The sequence below is a fragment of the Lonchura striata genome, chromosome Z (genome assembly GCF_046129695.1).
Source record: "Lonchura striata isolate bLonStr1 chromosome Z, bLonStr1.mat, whole genome shotgun sequence".
In the NCBI taxonomy this organism is placed as follows: Eukaryota; Metazoa; Chordata; class Aves; order Passeriformes; family Estrildidae; genus Lonchura; species Lonchura striata.
This window is the reverse complement of record NC_134642.1, coordinates 14,987,049-15,002,876: the sequence shown is the minus strand read 5'-3', so window position 1 is coordinate 15,002,876 and position 15,828 is coordinate 14,987,049. Positions and strand designations below refer to the sequence as shown.

Below are 15,828 nucleotides of genomic sequence, written 5' to 3'. Positions count from 1 at the left end.
AACCAGTAACCACCCCTTTGTTCTTAACACTTGGGTAGGGAAGATTCTGTTTCAACTTTGGATAAATTTTTCAAATAGTGTGACAATGAACATGCATCTCTTCAAAATAAGTGGCTGAATTAATTTTACAATTGAAGAATAGAATATGACTTGATCTTAGTCTCCACACCTCTAAAGTAAAGCTGTATCAATGTAATATTTTTTAAGAGGAAAACAAAACTGATCTTTCCCTTTTTTCTGCCTGGAATTCTTCTTCCTGAAACACAAGAATTGAGCGTTTGCCTTGTTTTGAAATGTTCAGTTCAGTTCATTTCATTTAGGCCTTATTCTGTATTTTACATTTCAGTCTTCTACTGTCTGTTCATTCATGGAGCTTACAGACAAGGGTTAAATAAGGACCCATTTCATTAACTCATCTTTTCTCTAATCATCCGCAGTTCCTATTTCTTGCATTAGCAACATTTTTTTAAAGACTGGTGTTCTGTTGGTGTAGGAGGAGGTAATGCATGACAGCAGATGAATGGAGTATAGGGATTTTGAGGTGGCTTTAGTTTTGAACCTGTATGATAAATGTTCTCTGTGTCCCAGAAAAAAATTACTTAAATAAATAAACTAGGGGTTTTTTTCCCTAGCTGGAAATGTGTGAGAGATACATTTGTTGCTTGTGAGTAAAGGAAGTAGATATTGCATTTGTAGGTATACTGAAAGAATTAAAGTTATACTAGTGTGGTGTAGAGGGGAGAGTTGTGGTTAGTTTCACTGTGGTTTAACTTAGGACCCTCAGCAATTTTGTAGCTGAACATTTAGGCACACAGTAATTTACCATTGTCTGAATTAAGTGGAAAATAAATACACAAAAGCAAAAGCCATTGAAAATTTGGATCAAAGACCATCCACTTCACAGAATGAACATCAAGCATTGTTTTCAGATGTATAAATTGAGGTTTCTAACCTATATGATTGTTTAATCTTGTAGGACTTTATATTTTTTTGTGATGCTGTTGCATCGTGGATTAGCCCAAAAGATGATCTTCGAGACATGTTCTGTAAGGTAAGATTGCTAAGATAATAGTATAGTCTAGTGGTGGTATTTTTATATCCTCTGGTCTTGTTCTCTTTGTTGCACTGCTGGTACTTACACTGTGTGTGATCATGAGACAAAGAAACATGGAAATCCTGACTTCTTATTTTAACCTGTATCTTTTTATATGCATTTGGATTATTCCAAACTTTTTTAAATAGTTGCAAAGTTCACTTGAGGTGTTTTTTGAAGAGATAATGATCCTCAAACAGCTTTTCATAATGTCCAGCCTACTATGCTTTTCCTGCATTGGGAAGAACAGGGGAGTTTATACTACATGTAAGACTTTTTCTTCATAAAATGAGATTTGTGTGGTTCAAGACTGTTTTTTGCCACAAAGATGGCTACTTTATTTTGGAGATATACATAAATTGCAAATTAAAAATATCCCAGTGGTATCTTAGTTGTTTCTCATAACTCCTGCTGAAAATAAGACATTGGTTAATCCTCTTCAGAATCCCTCTTGGTTGAGTAAGTTTCAAGAAACTAAAATATAGTTATACCTAAGAATAAATCCCTAGGCAAAGTGTCAGGGAAATTTAAACTATAGGACTGTTTGCCTTGTGTTAAGTAAATAAAAAACAAAAAAGCCCCACACAGAATGATACACGGTATTTTGGAAACAGTGTCTTGAATTTAAAAAAATAGAGAGAGAAGGGGTTTGCCTCACAAGTTCTAAAATGAAATCCCCATTTTTAGAAGGTTCTTTGTCAAAAATAAGGTTCATGATTTTCTAAATCAGAAATGGAGCATATTCTTAAGTACTTATTAGGATCATGGGTTGGCACTTTTTCTTCAATTACTGACATGTGTGAGCATCAAATCAGAAGCTAGAACTTTTCTATTCCATCTTTAAGAGCAAAGGCAGAAATCTGGCTGTCCTAGTTAGTCTCTCAGATAACCAGCCTCCTTCCAAGGAACAATAGATTTAGAAAATGCTATGAGTATTCTAACATCAACAGAATGAAACATCAATTACAACTTAAAAGGGGGTCCTGGACAGAGTCTGTGATGATTGCCCAAAGTAGTCTCACTGCATGTTTTTGCACCAGTCCTTCAGCAGATTAAACTCCTCTTTTTCAGATTCTTTCCAAGTTATCCATTTGGGAAACAATGCATTCAAACTAAATAGAGTGGTTCTTGGTCACTTGGCGTAAGAACATCCTTGCTTTTTTAAGCGAGCAATTTTACTGTAGTTTTGTGGGGTTTTTTGCCTTGCAGGAAAGGAGACAGCGCTTTCTTCAGTGATAACACACAGGGTGTTTAGACAACTTCTTCAGGACTATGTGACTGCTGTAATCCAAGTAGATGTTTTTCCAACAGTAATTATGACTTTTAGCAACAAGGGAAAGAAACTGGATTTGTCCAGGCTTTGGGTTTTTTTTTTTATTTATTTATTCTTTAGTACTCAAACAGGAAGAGAAATACATTCAAGAGCATGGATAGATGAGCTGCCATTGTTAAAATCTGACTCATAACCATTTGTCTGTAACTGAGCATTCTTAGATTTTCAGGACTTTCTTAGCAGCTGGTTAATGTGACTCTGGGTTTAGGAAAGAACCCGCTTGTGGAAGGGAGAAAAGCAGTAAGTTAACTGGTTGCATATAATGCCATTACCACTACATCTGTTTAAAAACAGCTCTGACAGTCTTGTGTTGAACTTGTTATCATGAGCTTGAATTTTGACATTGCCTTTTATTTGAGGATGTGTTCATGACAGACTGTTCCACAGTTTGGTTACACTGAGTGTAAAAAGGAAAAAAAAAAAAACTTTAGATTTTCTTAGTATAATTTTCTGTGAGGAACAGTAATTCTCTCTGCTTTTGTCCTATGTAATATTTTGCTTTTAGTTGCTGTTTTAAGAGGTAGCACACTAAGATTTTTTTTTTTTTTGATAGTGTAATTTCATTTTCAGTTAGTTTATTACATCAAACGGTCCAGACAGAAACCTGTAGATTGTTTTCCTCTTTCACTGGCTTTGGATTGCCATTGACTGTGGATCCTTGTTATTTCAAAACAAAGAAGGTTTTAAGAGTTTAATTTTTAGTGATGTTGTCTTAGAGGTTCTATGCAGAAAACAGAGTTCTCAAAGATATTATATTTGTGCTAGAAATTGACAGTTTCATTCTGTCAGAAGTTGGCTGCCATTTAATTTAACTTCCCACAACATACTTCACATCTATTAAAAAATAAATGTGAACGCAGTAGTCTTAAAATATATGACCTTAAAATATATGTCAATTGACGAGATGGATGGATGGATGAAAAATGAGTTGAAAAAATTACAAATAAACATTCTGAAATGGCTTAACTCTAAGCTTTAAGTTATGTATTAAATATATACATAAATACATATACATACACTAGTTCCTTTGGGTAGCTATATTCTTTGTGTCACCTTTAAAGAAACACATTAGAAAGATCTTACTCTACTTCCTTTGCTTCTTTGTAGCATTTCAGTGTGATATTGGAGAATTCAAATTGCCAGATGTACAACTCAGCAGTTTGTGGCTTACTGCATATGAAGCTAGTAAATAATGTAGCCTCTATTTTTTGCTTATTTTGACTTTCCCTTTCTCATTTGTAGATTCTTCATGGATTTAAAAATCAAGTTGGGGATGAGAATTGGAGGCGTTTCTCTGACCAGTTTCCTCTTCCCTTAAAAGAGCGCCTTGCAGCTTACTATGGAGTTTAACCTCATGCACTGTAGCTGCAGTCCCATAATTAGAGGTAAGCACATGAGTCTTGCTTGCCAAAGAGAACTGGGACTTCCTCCCTGTTAGCATCATATGAAATAAAATTAATTCATCAGTCTAGAATTGCTGGGCTACTGCTTCCTATATGAAGGAAAGAACGTATGATAATATACCTAAATGATAGTGACTGTAGCAAAAGCATTTGTCTGATTTTTTTTATTGTTACAGAGACAGAAAGAAAAACTGAGTCTATGATACACACATTAGTTTATCAAGAAGGTTGGAAGTGTAGGTATAACAAAGTGCTGGTTCAAGTTTAATAAGCAAAGTGGTGAATATGATCCTCAAGTCATCGTACTAAAAACACAGGCTAGCTTATATGTTATGAATTAATAGATGGCAGATATGGTCTAAGTGTGAATACTCTCCTAGGATAAAAAAGCAGGTTTGTTAATACACTATAAAAGTCTAATGGCCTCCTAACTACATGCTAAATTATCTTTCTAAAGTAACTGTAATGCTTGATGTTGGGGGAGGCTGATACATGTTTCTTAATGCCATGTTCCATTTTGTGTATCAGCTCAGAATTCTTAGACACTTCTGTGTGGAGAATGATTCAGCTTCAACAAAGAACAATGAAAATGCATTCCAGAGTACCTTTGTTATTATACCACCTTGCTTTGTATGCTACCTGTGTATGCTTTATAAAGCAAATGTCTTCATAGTGATAACTATGAAGAGATTATTATATTACTCAAAAAAAAGAGTGAATTAAATTTATTCTTTTACTCTTTATACAATTTTGATACTTCTAGTAGAATTTTTGTACTGAAATTAAAAGAGTGAATCATGCAGTTCTTTTTAGTGTTGGAATGGACAACTATTTAAAATTCAGCCTAAGATTTTTTCACAGTCAGTGTCATAAATTTTTTACATTACATGTTTGACCGGAACAATGAAAAAATAAAACAGCTACGTACTTATCAGTGAGGGCATTTTAGTTTCTGACATAAGGATGTTTTCTTTTCCTGATGAAAAGGAAACCAAAGTGATAAAAATCCTTCATTGTTCTCAGTTTCAACTGCAGAGAAGCTATGGCCAGCTTGCTTAATCCACTCGAATAGGAAGCTGCTAGGTCACTTGCAGATATGTTTAATACTTTTTGTCAATGTCATAGCTACCTCATAATTTTGTGCTAAAAATGGAAAACCCATTTAGAATATATAGGGTGCTTTTATCTTAAATATAAGTTTAACACAATAGTGGAACTGTCAGTGTAGCTTCAAAGCATATATTGTGGTTTCATGAATAATAATTTATCCGATACAAATGGGCTGATTTCTTAACAGACTTAAAAGGGCATAAATCTATTTTTAAGTTAGAGGTTGGCATTTAATGCTTGCAAAAGACTCTGTTTATGTAACTCTCTGCCAGAGGTGCCAGGTAAGATTTAATTATACTTTTATCTTTTCCCTTTGCAGGTCCTTCAGTCTGGGAGACTATGAGGGAGCCTCTGCACCCAGGGAAAATGCTACCCTTTACTGGGGGGAAGGGTAAACCAGTAGGGAATACAGTACAATCCCAACCCTACTGGGAGGGGCGGGAGGGAGGTGTTGCCGTCACTGTATTAAGTCGATGTTGGGAAATGTTTTAACATCTGGAGCCTTTGTGGGTGGAAATCTGTCTCCTATTACACCTCTGCACTGGATGTGAAGAAGAAAAAAAAAAGAATCTAGTCACAAAACAGCACATTCTGGAATATTGTGGGGATTTGTACCAAAATAAGAAACCATATAATTGAACCATAGGGATACGTAAAGAGGAAAAATATTTTGCGCACAATAAAGGAAACCTAAGAATGGGGGTCACAAACAGTAAAAGGCTTTCTTTTTTGTTTTGTTTTTTTTAAGTAAGGGTTTTCTACATTATTTCATCCTGCTTGATGGGATTCCTAGATATTTGCATGTTAATGAAGAACTACACAAATGAAGTTAGTACAGTTAAAATGCAGCTTGTGTCTGTATTAGGAACAGGCACTTGCAGTGTACAGTATAGAAACCCCATCATAAAATAATAAAGGTTAACTTGGACAAAATGAAGCAACCTGCAAGCTGCCAAATAAGTCACTCCTTTCATTTTTGGGGTAAGGAGAGGGACACTGCAAAGGAAAGATTGACATCTTAATTTTTACATTAAGAAAAACAACAAGGTAGTGGATATGATTTTATTATTGTACTTTGTTAGTTTTGATTTCTAGAGTAAGGCATTATTCTTAACTTGCAGTTTAAGGTTCAGGCATGCATTCTGGCTCATAGTGATCAGAAGTAATTTTAATTAGTGGGAAAGTAGCATGCTTGCATCAAATAGAGTGAAATTGGTATACATTTACCTATGTTGCGCCAGTTTTGTGTTGCAGTTTACCAATTCAATATAGCCCTGCATTTAAAATTACTTTTTAAGATTCAGTGGAGTTTATTTTTATTAAGAATATAGATATAAAGTACTGTAGTTAACAATTAGGCCTTGAAATACCTTTTTAGGATCTGTTAAGAATAAGATTGATATTGTATTGTGTGTAACCTGCACAATGTGGAAAGCTGATATAGCTGTGCAAAATATTTGCCTCTGTGCTGTCAGTGTGATGTGCTTTCTGCATGGTTATATACTAGTGATTTATCAGAATCTCTAAAATGAGTTACATGGTAAGACCCGTTAAAGGCTGCATAAATGTTAGTTGGCACGTAAGGACAATTGTAGAAGTTGATGACAAGATTGCTATATTTGTGTTTATTCCCACTCAACGTATTATCTTCTATGCTTTTTTTTTGTTCAAAGCATGATCTTAAGAGATGTTTAAGTTAATGGATGTAATGCAGGGTATCTACACTGTATTGGCGCATGTTGGTGGCCCTTTGTGATGTAGTTAAATGCACAAGGGTGCAAGTTTAAAGCTACAGAGTGAAAGCTGGTTTGGATCCTCTTCATTTCATTTGTTTAGCTTTTCTGTTGTGTTTTTTTTTCTCTACTTACATGTATTCCTGTGAATAAATCCTTGTTAAGTTAACGCTTTACTTTTCCTTCCATGTGTATTTTCTTATGTACTGTGAATGTGAAATCCTAACTGGTACACTTGATCTTGTGTCCATCTGAAAATGGCAAGTCTTTATTAATTTAGATTGCCTAAAGAGTATCCCATGATGATAAAGGAAAATGGAGAGACTTTTAGCTCTGCTGGTCAGAGGTGAAGCCACACCTTTCCATTTTTCAAGTGCTGCATTATTAATCTGCAAAACAAAATAAAGCCATAACAGCCTTTTTGTAGATTTAGTTTCTCACCTTTGCATTGCAGAATGGATACTGGATAACAGTTTTGGTTTAGTTGGTGTTTTCTGGTTTATTTTTTGTTTGTTTGTTTGTTTGTTTGTTTGTTTTGTTCTTTGGTTGGTTGGTTTTGGGGATTTTTTTTTTGTGTGTGTATTTTGCAGGGTCTTGGAGGGGGTTGTGGAGATTTTTTTTTTTGGGTTTTTTTGTTTTTGTTTTTGTTTGGGATTTTGGGGTTTTTTTTGTTTGTTTTTGTTTGCTTTGGTTTTAGTTTGGTTTGAGGTTTGTTTTTGGTTGGGGCTCTTTTAAGAACTTGTTCTTCTTTGCATGGTTTCTGTTCTTTGACTGTTGATTTAGGCATTGCACTGAAGTTTGAGCTGTGTGAGTGTGAATTTATAAATGCTCTTTAAAGAGTTTAGACTTTTTTTTTTTTCAATGCATGATCACATGCATGTTTTATGTCCTGTCGTCCCCCCACACCACACCCCTATTTTTTGGCTTTGCAAATTTTAGTGGCTTATGCCTGAAGCATAGTTTGGACATGTACTGTATGAAATATACTTGATAATGCCACTACATAGTATTCATTCAATTTGTTCAAAATTGCATGTGACAACTTGATTTCAAGTTACATTACTTTGATAGCAAACCAAAAATACCTTCTCTACTAATAACTCTGATATAAATTAGTAAAATTCAATAAAAAATGTTTACTTTTGAAAGGGAACATCCCTGCCCAGCATTTGGCAAGGTGGGATATTATTTTAAACCCAAACTTGCTTTAATTTTAAGTGTGTTTGAACATTAAGGAAGAGTTGCAGATAAATGACATTAAAAAGTTTTTAGAATAGAAAACCTACCTAAATAATACAGTAACATAACAACTAAAATCTGGGTTTAACTAAAACTTCTTAAATTTCAGAAAGCCCCTTTAACCAAATAAAACCACTCCACTTCACCTTGGATTAGCTTAGGATGCTACTTTTGTGCATATTCGTTTTAATACATGTTGGTATTAAACAGATGTGAACTGATCTGTTATGACAGCAAGGAATATAATTTAAAAGGGTAGGAATAACTAGTACAGGAATAAACAAAATAGTGTTTTGTATCAGTAAGTTCTCTCATGGTATATTTTAAAGCAAATAAACCATATTCCTAATGCATAATATAGTGCAGAGATTTGCAGAATCCTTTTAGGGTGTAATGTGAGGTAAGAGAAGTTCTGAAACAGCATTAATATTTAAAACTGAATTATTGCATCATGGGATATATAAAAAGCATCTTAATTCTTGTGGTGTAGTCTTGACAGTTCTTGAATGTTGACTGAATGTTCTGGTAGAATTGTGAGTTTGTCTTTGTTACATTCCAGTGTTTCTGCCTCTTGGCATGCTAAAAGCACGGCTTACTTCATTTGCTCCTTACACACTGAAAAAGTGCTGTTAGTGTGCTAAACTACAGAAATAGCCGCTGCTATGTAATGGTGTAGATTTTCTACTTGAATAATTTTGTTGTAGAAACCTCAGGAGGTCAGTGTTTACTGTTTTTATATATGCCTTTTCCTATTTTGAGTTTCCCTTTTTGAAGGATTCTGAGAGTGGAAAAAAGCTGCTGATCAACCTAAGTTGGTAACAGAAAGTGTTTAAAATCCTTATAAATGCATCTTTTCGGCAGTTCAAAATTGCTGTTAAATTAGTCTTAAGTGAAGTTCAATATTAAATTTTTTTACATAACACAGTCAGGAAACCACTCATTTCATTTTGGAAAACAGACTAGTTTATTATTTTAACCAGTGGCAAGCAAAAGTAATCAGTTTAAGGTTTTTTTTTTTCCAAAGCTTGAGTATTTTCTTAATCAGTGAGTATGTATATATTTAAATTGTAAGAAACTAATTCTTATGCTTTAGTTCATTGCTTCTTGAAGCTTGTACTCAGAAGACCACTTTTAGAAGAATAGGTTAAAATTTGTAATTGTTATAATTTTTAAAAGTTATGAAGTAGCATAAATTTTGTGATTAATAATATTGATACACACTGTGATTTTTTTTTTAGGACTTCATGTTGGCATCAGTCTTAATTACTTAAACTGCATATATTGTATAATAGTAAAATGTATATTTTAAAATTTCAAGTGGCTTTCCTCAAGCAAAACTCATTGCTACTTACAAATATTCAAATACTAGCTTTATCTCAGGTGAATACTCTTGTACCCTTTTTGTTCAGAACACATGCTAATAGAAATGTGTTGTAATTTTATCAGTTTATGTATTTCATTTAGGCAGCTCCTCTTGTCTTAAACTTACTTTTAATTAACTTCAACTGTGAGACATTAATGACTTTTGCTTCACCTATATTATTCATATTGAATGTATTAACAGATAAGGTGCAAAAACTTTCTTCCCTAAAGGAGAATGCATCCATATTCAAACAAATGAAATATTTATTTTAAAATGCTTTAAATGCAACATTAAATTGGAAATCTTTTCTTTCAGATATTTTCAAGGAAAGAAGTTGTAACTAAACACTAACTGCTTCCTTACTATCTCTTTCATGAGGATGATAGAAGGCTTTTATATAGGGCCTAAAGTGTGACCTTTTTATCTTAAATGAAGGTTAAGCTCTACAATGAAATGGCAAAACATCCTCCACTTAATCTCAGATGGATGCTGATGTAGTTTGCACACATATTTGTTGTAATATTACATAATCTTACCTTAAATAAATAAAGCTTGTTCAATAGCTATGTATTTCTCTCACCTATGCATTCTCCAGGTTGATTTGTATCCATCAATCTTCTATGTAATCTCCAGTAGAAACTGCATTTTGTCTGCCACTGATGCTTGCTCTTTGCACTTAAACGGTTGGAGCAAGCCAGTTTTAAATGGGGAACTGAGGCAAGTACTCTTCTTTACTTGCTTTGTATATTCTGCTAGAATAGTGATACTCACTCGCTTGAATGTACGTAAATGAGGGAAGTTTGAAATGGCTCTATAGGATGAATCCCTGTGTGGTTTGCAGTATGCTTTAAGTAAGCCAAATCCACATCTCAAAGAATTCAGCACTCACAGTATAGTGTCATTTTTCTAAAAAATTGTTCTATTGTGCTACTTTTTGCTTTAGGTATCTATTTTCTTATTTCGAGTGAGCAACAAAATTAACAAGGTTTGAGTGGTTTTTGTGAGGACAGCAATGAGAATAAAAAGATTGGTATAAGGAGGTTTATTTGGCTGTTGAAATCTGCAGTGTGAAATCTTTTTTTGTGGAAAGATATAGTTCTGTTGTACATATGTCTGACCTACTGATACTAGAGACTTCTAAAATTTTAAATTGGATGAAGTACACAAAATAGTTTTAAATGAAAGGTGACCAGACCTTTCTGCTGACAACTTAGGTTGTATAAGTTTGCTTGAAAGCTTTAAATCTTATGTTTCTGTATCTGCCACAATGTTGGAATGTTTCCTTCAAACATATCCTCCTGCAACCTCTCAAACTGTACTAAATTGACTGATATTTCTTGAAGTCTGCCTATATGCTAACAGAACTTCATTTTAAATCGAATATGGTTTTAATTTTTGATAAGCTGCTGAATTTTAAGAGTTTTTGGGGCCACCAAATATTTTGGATCATGCAGAGAATATATATTGTACTGTAGTAATTTTGTATTTACATTTGTATGATGTGACATAATAGATGTGAATGTTAATCACTGCTTGACTATGTTAATAAAGTTGTTGAAAGATAGATGTTGCATTCCAGTTTTTGGTGAACTATTAAAATTTATTGTTCTATTTATGTTTTGCCTGATCCAGTAGTGCACTCTTAATTCACTAGTGTAGATACTAGAATCTCTGAAATAAGGATTTTCATTTTATCTGAAAGAGAATGGTTTTTGGATCATTTAATGTTAGCTTAGTTTAGATACTTCACTCTGCTTGAGGGTAGGTCAGTGTATGAATAAGGAGGTTTAGGTGGATTGAAATTAAAACCTGTTGGGTGATAACTGGTAACTACTTTACTACTGAGAAATGTTACATTAACTTGCTTGAAACAGTCGATACTTCCTAAGTCTGACCAAATGGAAAAGGGGAGAAAAATGTTGTACTTACTTCCTGGCTATCAATAATGTGAATAATTAAACAATGAGTAAACCAGAAATAAATTAAAATTATTTAAGGCCTTAAACCAAAATTTGCAGTGGTCTTAGTTTAATTTTATCTAGCTTTCATGAGATCATGGTAATACAAACTATTTAAAGAGTTGTACTTACAGAACTTTAGGAAATTCTACAGTTTAGAAGTCTCTAAAATATGAAACAACAGTTTTTTTCTATCCACTCATGTGGAGTTGAACATTTTCTGCTCACTTCTGATATTTAACAACTGGTCAGTAGGATGTAGACCACTTAGACCATGACATACGTCTAGCACAGATTACTTATCTATTGATCATTTTCTTGAACTTAGTCATTACACTATATAAGCAACTGACTAATATAGCAATACAATGCATAGATACAAATACTATAATGAAATTTTTAGTAGAAACTAATTACTTGTACACTTGGCTGAAACTCTGCTTAAATGAAGGACTTCCCTTTCCAGAAACAAGAGAAGGCGATGAAACAGCAGTGTAGAGATGAAGCTGCTTAGCAGAAATATCAATTCCTGGTGGCTGAATATATCAGTGGCTTTGTGGGAGGCGATTGGAGAAGTTTAGCTTTACTGTCAAATAGGCATTCCCACTCACCTTATGTTCTGGCAGCATACTGCTGTCGGTGGTTTGTTCAAGTCTTCTACTATCATCTCCTGATTTTAATCATCACCTGATTTTAAACTGTGGTCTCTAATTTTGAGTCTGAGGTTAATTACTACCTGTATTTAAAAACATTAAAATGATGAAGTACATTTTGAGTACAGGAAATTAATGTTACGAGCTTGTGGAATGGTGCAAAAGATTGAACATAATTGTACATCATGGTATTTCTTTTTGTAAAAAAAGACATTTAAAGTTGTATTCGAGTGAAGAGGCATTTCAATAAGCATAGAGTGTGTAGAAAATAATTTATGTATGTTAAGTGCTCACAGATGTTTTTGGTAGCTTTTGTTATCCCAGAATGATTCACAGTGGAACATACTGCATTATACGGGACTGATCTTTCACAGGCATTTACCCTTGTTCTGCATAAAATGAGCAGTATAGACTATTGAAACGTCTCAAAAGACATCCAAATGTTAATCTGAATAATGACAGAATTAGAATTTAGTAGTTTCCTATAATCCATGCAATTTAATCAAAGCAGATCTAACTACGCTGTACATGTATTAATACATAGATGTGTAAGTGAAGACATATAAGGAATTATTTCATAGTCACTGTTTTTCAAGGAGTTTTTTTGTGACATCAACTCTTTGTCTACCAGACTTCAATTTGAATTGTGAAAATTAAATTTGGGGTATTTATATTTCTCTTTTTCTATAGATATAGATGTCTTCAGGTATCAATATTACTTTTCAAATATTGATTTATAATTTTGAAATATATGGAAATAAGTATTTTCATACTTCAAAATATATTTTAAAAATGGAAATAAAATGTTGTTATACTGACAGTTTTACCTATTTTTTCCTTCTCTTCGTGCCACTTGGCAAAGTGAATGGTTTTAAATTTCCTGTATTAAATATACAGGTGACTTCAACGTCTTCCTGTGTTTAAAGCATACAGGTTAATTTGGGTGCATAACTACTCCAGTGTTACTGTAACCTATGCCAATATTTTTATTTTTTCCATTATTTCTCTCTGCATCCTCTTTAATTGTAATACTAAATATAATTTTATTTCTGTGGTAAATTACACAAAGGGAAATGAGATTTATTTACGTGTCCTTTTACCCTGGAATTATAATTAAGTATTGTCTTTACAGGGTAAAGCTATCTTTCAGCTTTACTTTTATGTTGACTTATTGAGAAGTTTCTGTGACTTACAGATATAGAAACTAAAGGGTTCTGTAATTTGAAAACTCAAAACATAGCAAAGGATACCATTTAAAAAAGGATTTTGCTAACTAAACCACAAAAAATAGTGGAAAACTGTTCTTTCAGTGTCTTTTAATAAAATTAATATCTCAAATGGAGGTTTTGAGTCATTTTATGTGGTGGGTTTTTTTCCTCAATGTAATGATGGTCATTGTCTTGCATATATGTTTTTCATTTTTTAAATGTACATGCTCAAATAAACATTTTGGAATCGTGTGTAAGTATATGCACCTTTTCCTTCTAACTTTGGGAGATCACATTAACCATAGGAAAAAATAATTATTCATTTTTTAAAATTCTTTACATATCTTAGCATAAGGTAGTAAAACAGTTGCATCACTTTCTTTAGTAGTACTCTGCCATAGGAATATGTAGCCATTTATAATTTTGTTTATCTCCATCCTCCTTATCCTTGCACACCAAACCTGTTTTCATCATTAGGCCAAAATCAGATGAAGCCAGCTGGAGCCTTAGACCATTGCTATCAGTTGTGTTGCTAGCATTCACTCAGTTGGGTAACTGTTTCTCATTCCATGAAAAAAGGCAGTATTTAACACAGACGATTGATGTATAACTCAGGATTTAGTTATTCTAATTAAGACCCATAGGCATCTTGGCTACTTTTGTACCTTTAAAACAAACAAATAAACAAAAACCCACAGAAGAAAACGAACATAAAAACAACACAACAAAAATTAAACTTCCAATGTCTTCTGTGTGAACATATAGGAGGCCTTCCAAATTGTTACTACAAGTCTTCAGAAGGAATTAGGCTTTAAGAGTTTTATTGAAGTGACAAGGACACTGAAGTTTACATATTTTTCCTCTGTTTGCTGAAGTTGATGGCTGCCATTAGTAGGCATCAGTGTATCAGTCTGTGGATGTTAAGACTCAAAGGTAAGAATCATTTTCACATAGTATTGCTTTTGCTCAAATGCAAGCAATTCACTGACCACCCTGTTCATACTGACATTCTGATTTTTAATGTTCAATCTTAATAAAGGATTTGTATAGCCAAATCATTTTACTTTTTTCACAATATTTCATTGGCTACTTCCTACCTAGGCAGCTGAAACACCTGTCCAGACCAATGTCTTTCATTATTTCATTTATTATCTTGCATGAATTCAATCCTAAGGACTTGCTCTTAGTATAGTAATACTTAAAAGCTGTCTTTGGTTTATTAAGAACATAAGTACATCTATTCTTATATATGCTATCCTAAGATCACTTTCTTGAGATACCACAATCATTAGCTTGGCTTCACACCTACCAATTACCTTTTCTGTTGTATATTATAACAAGAGTGGAGAAGATCTGTGTGATCAGAACACCACTATAGTACAGTAGGTGCTGTACTATGGAGCACTTTGGTGCTAAGTAGTTGTATAGTCAGAGCTTGCTCTTCCAAATACTTCATATTTTCACTTTTCATTGAATTTTAGTGTATTAAATACATCAGTTTTCTCTGTTTCATTTAGGTTATTTTTACTACTTCACTACAAGTATACTGCTTCTCCAAGTTCATTGATTGACATATTTGCAGGTAAGTAAGTATGTAGGTAATATTAAAAATATTAAGGTGTCGAGTGTATGAGTTCAACTATTCAATACTACATATTGAATGTACTCCTTAGGGTACAGCTGCATAATAATTGATCCTGTTAATTCCCCATCTTACATAGAATATAGATTAAAAACTTCAGTGTGGTGTAAATGTAGTAATGCACCTCCTGAATATGTTAGAAATCTCCCAGAATATTTCATGCAGGAATAAAATAGGACAAGAAGGCAAAATGGAATCTTCAACCACTCTGCTATTCTGGTTTGTTGTTACTTATGTTTACTTACACTTTCTGAGCCTTCCATTTGATTGATGGTTGATTTAATGAGACATGCTGTTGGCACGAGAGTTATAAAGGTGGACCATTAACACCAAGTGACTCATTGTGAAACAATGCTGTTGGCTTCATAACTTAAGTAATTGAGTTGATGAATGGGAGACAGTCAAGCATGGTGTCCAGATCAATAGAAGCACGCAGTTAACTATACAGTGAGTCAGATGATGCAGCCTAATGGAATCCATAATTTCAGGGATGTAGGAAACAGTGTCATTAAAAGTTGCTGCAAATCTTCAACAGAACATGTATATTATTCCTTACTTTGAAATAACTTTGATGAAATGTTGCACCAGGTTTAAAGAAATTTAGTTGATGTCTTACTGTAATAACATGGCTATGACTGTTGACAAATATTTTTGTTCATCTTATACTTAGGAATAACATTAGAAGCACCCATCCTACCAAAAGAGTGATGTAGGCCATCATCTCAGCAGTGTTCTCTCGTCAGACCACATTTTCAGTTTATGCATGTGTTTCAGAAAAGGGCTTAACCCCTATTAAAATTATCTGGGAGAATTCCCTTTGAATAAATTATTTTAAGTTAGCTGTATTTGCTGCTAACATTATAATCTATTTTTACAGATTTTTTTCCTAAGCTTTACCAATGATAACATTTTGCCTATTTTGTTACACTTTCTGTACAAAAAGGCTGCAGTAAATGTCTAGTAATGAAGGAAATGTGTAGGTCATAAGCAAGTGAATTATTAAACTTCTTGGTATGTCTGCAGGCATGCAGGTACCATTGCTTGGTTAGAGCATAATCCTGTGGCTTTTAAATCCTACAAGGTAGCCTGACAA

General features: G+C 33.5%; 1 protein-coding gene across 2 annotated transcripts in view; it reads left to right on the top strand.

Moving 5' to 3' along the window:
* The window catches only part of TNPO1 (transportin 1), a 75,465-nt gene extending 64,627 nt beyond the window's left edge, over positions 1–10,838 (top strand). For both annotated transcript variants that reach the window (XM_021531770.3, XM_077790015.1), the window contains 3 exons: positions 977–1,051; positions 3,669–3,811; positions 5,259–10,838. In XM_021531770.3, the coding sequence (XP_021387445.1) occupies positions 977–1,051; positions 3,669–3,776 (183 nt within the window). In that variant the 3' untranslated portion in view covers positions 3,777–3,811; positions 5,259–10,838. The remainder of the gene's footprint in view (positions 1–976; positions 1,052–3,668; positions 3,812–5,258) is intronic.
* The last annotated feature ends 4,990 nt before the right edge of the window (positions 10,839–15,828 follow it).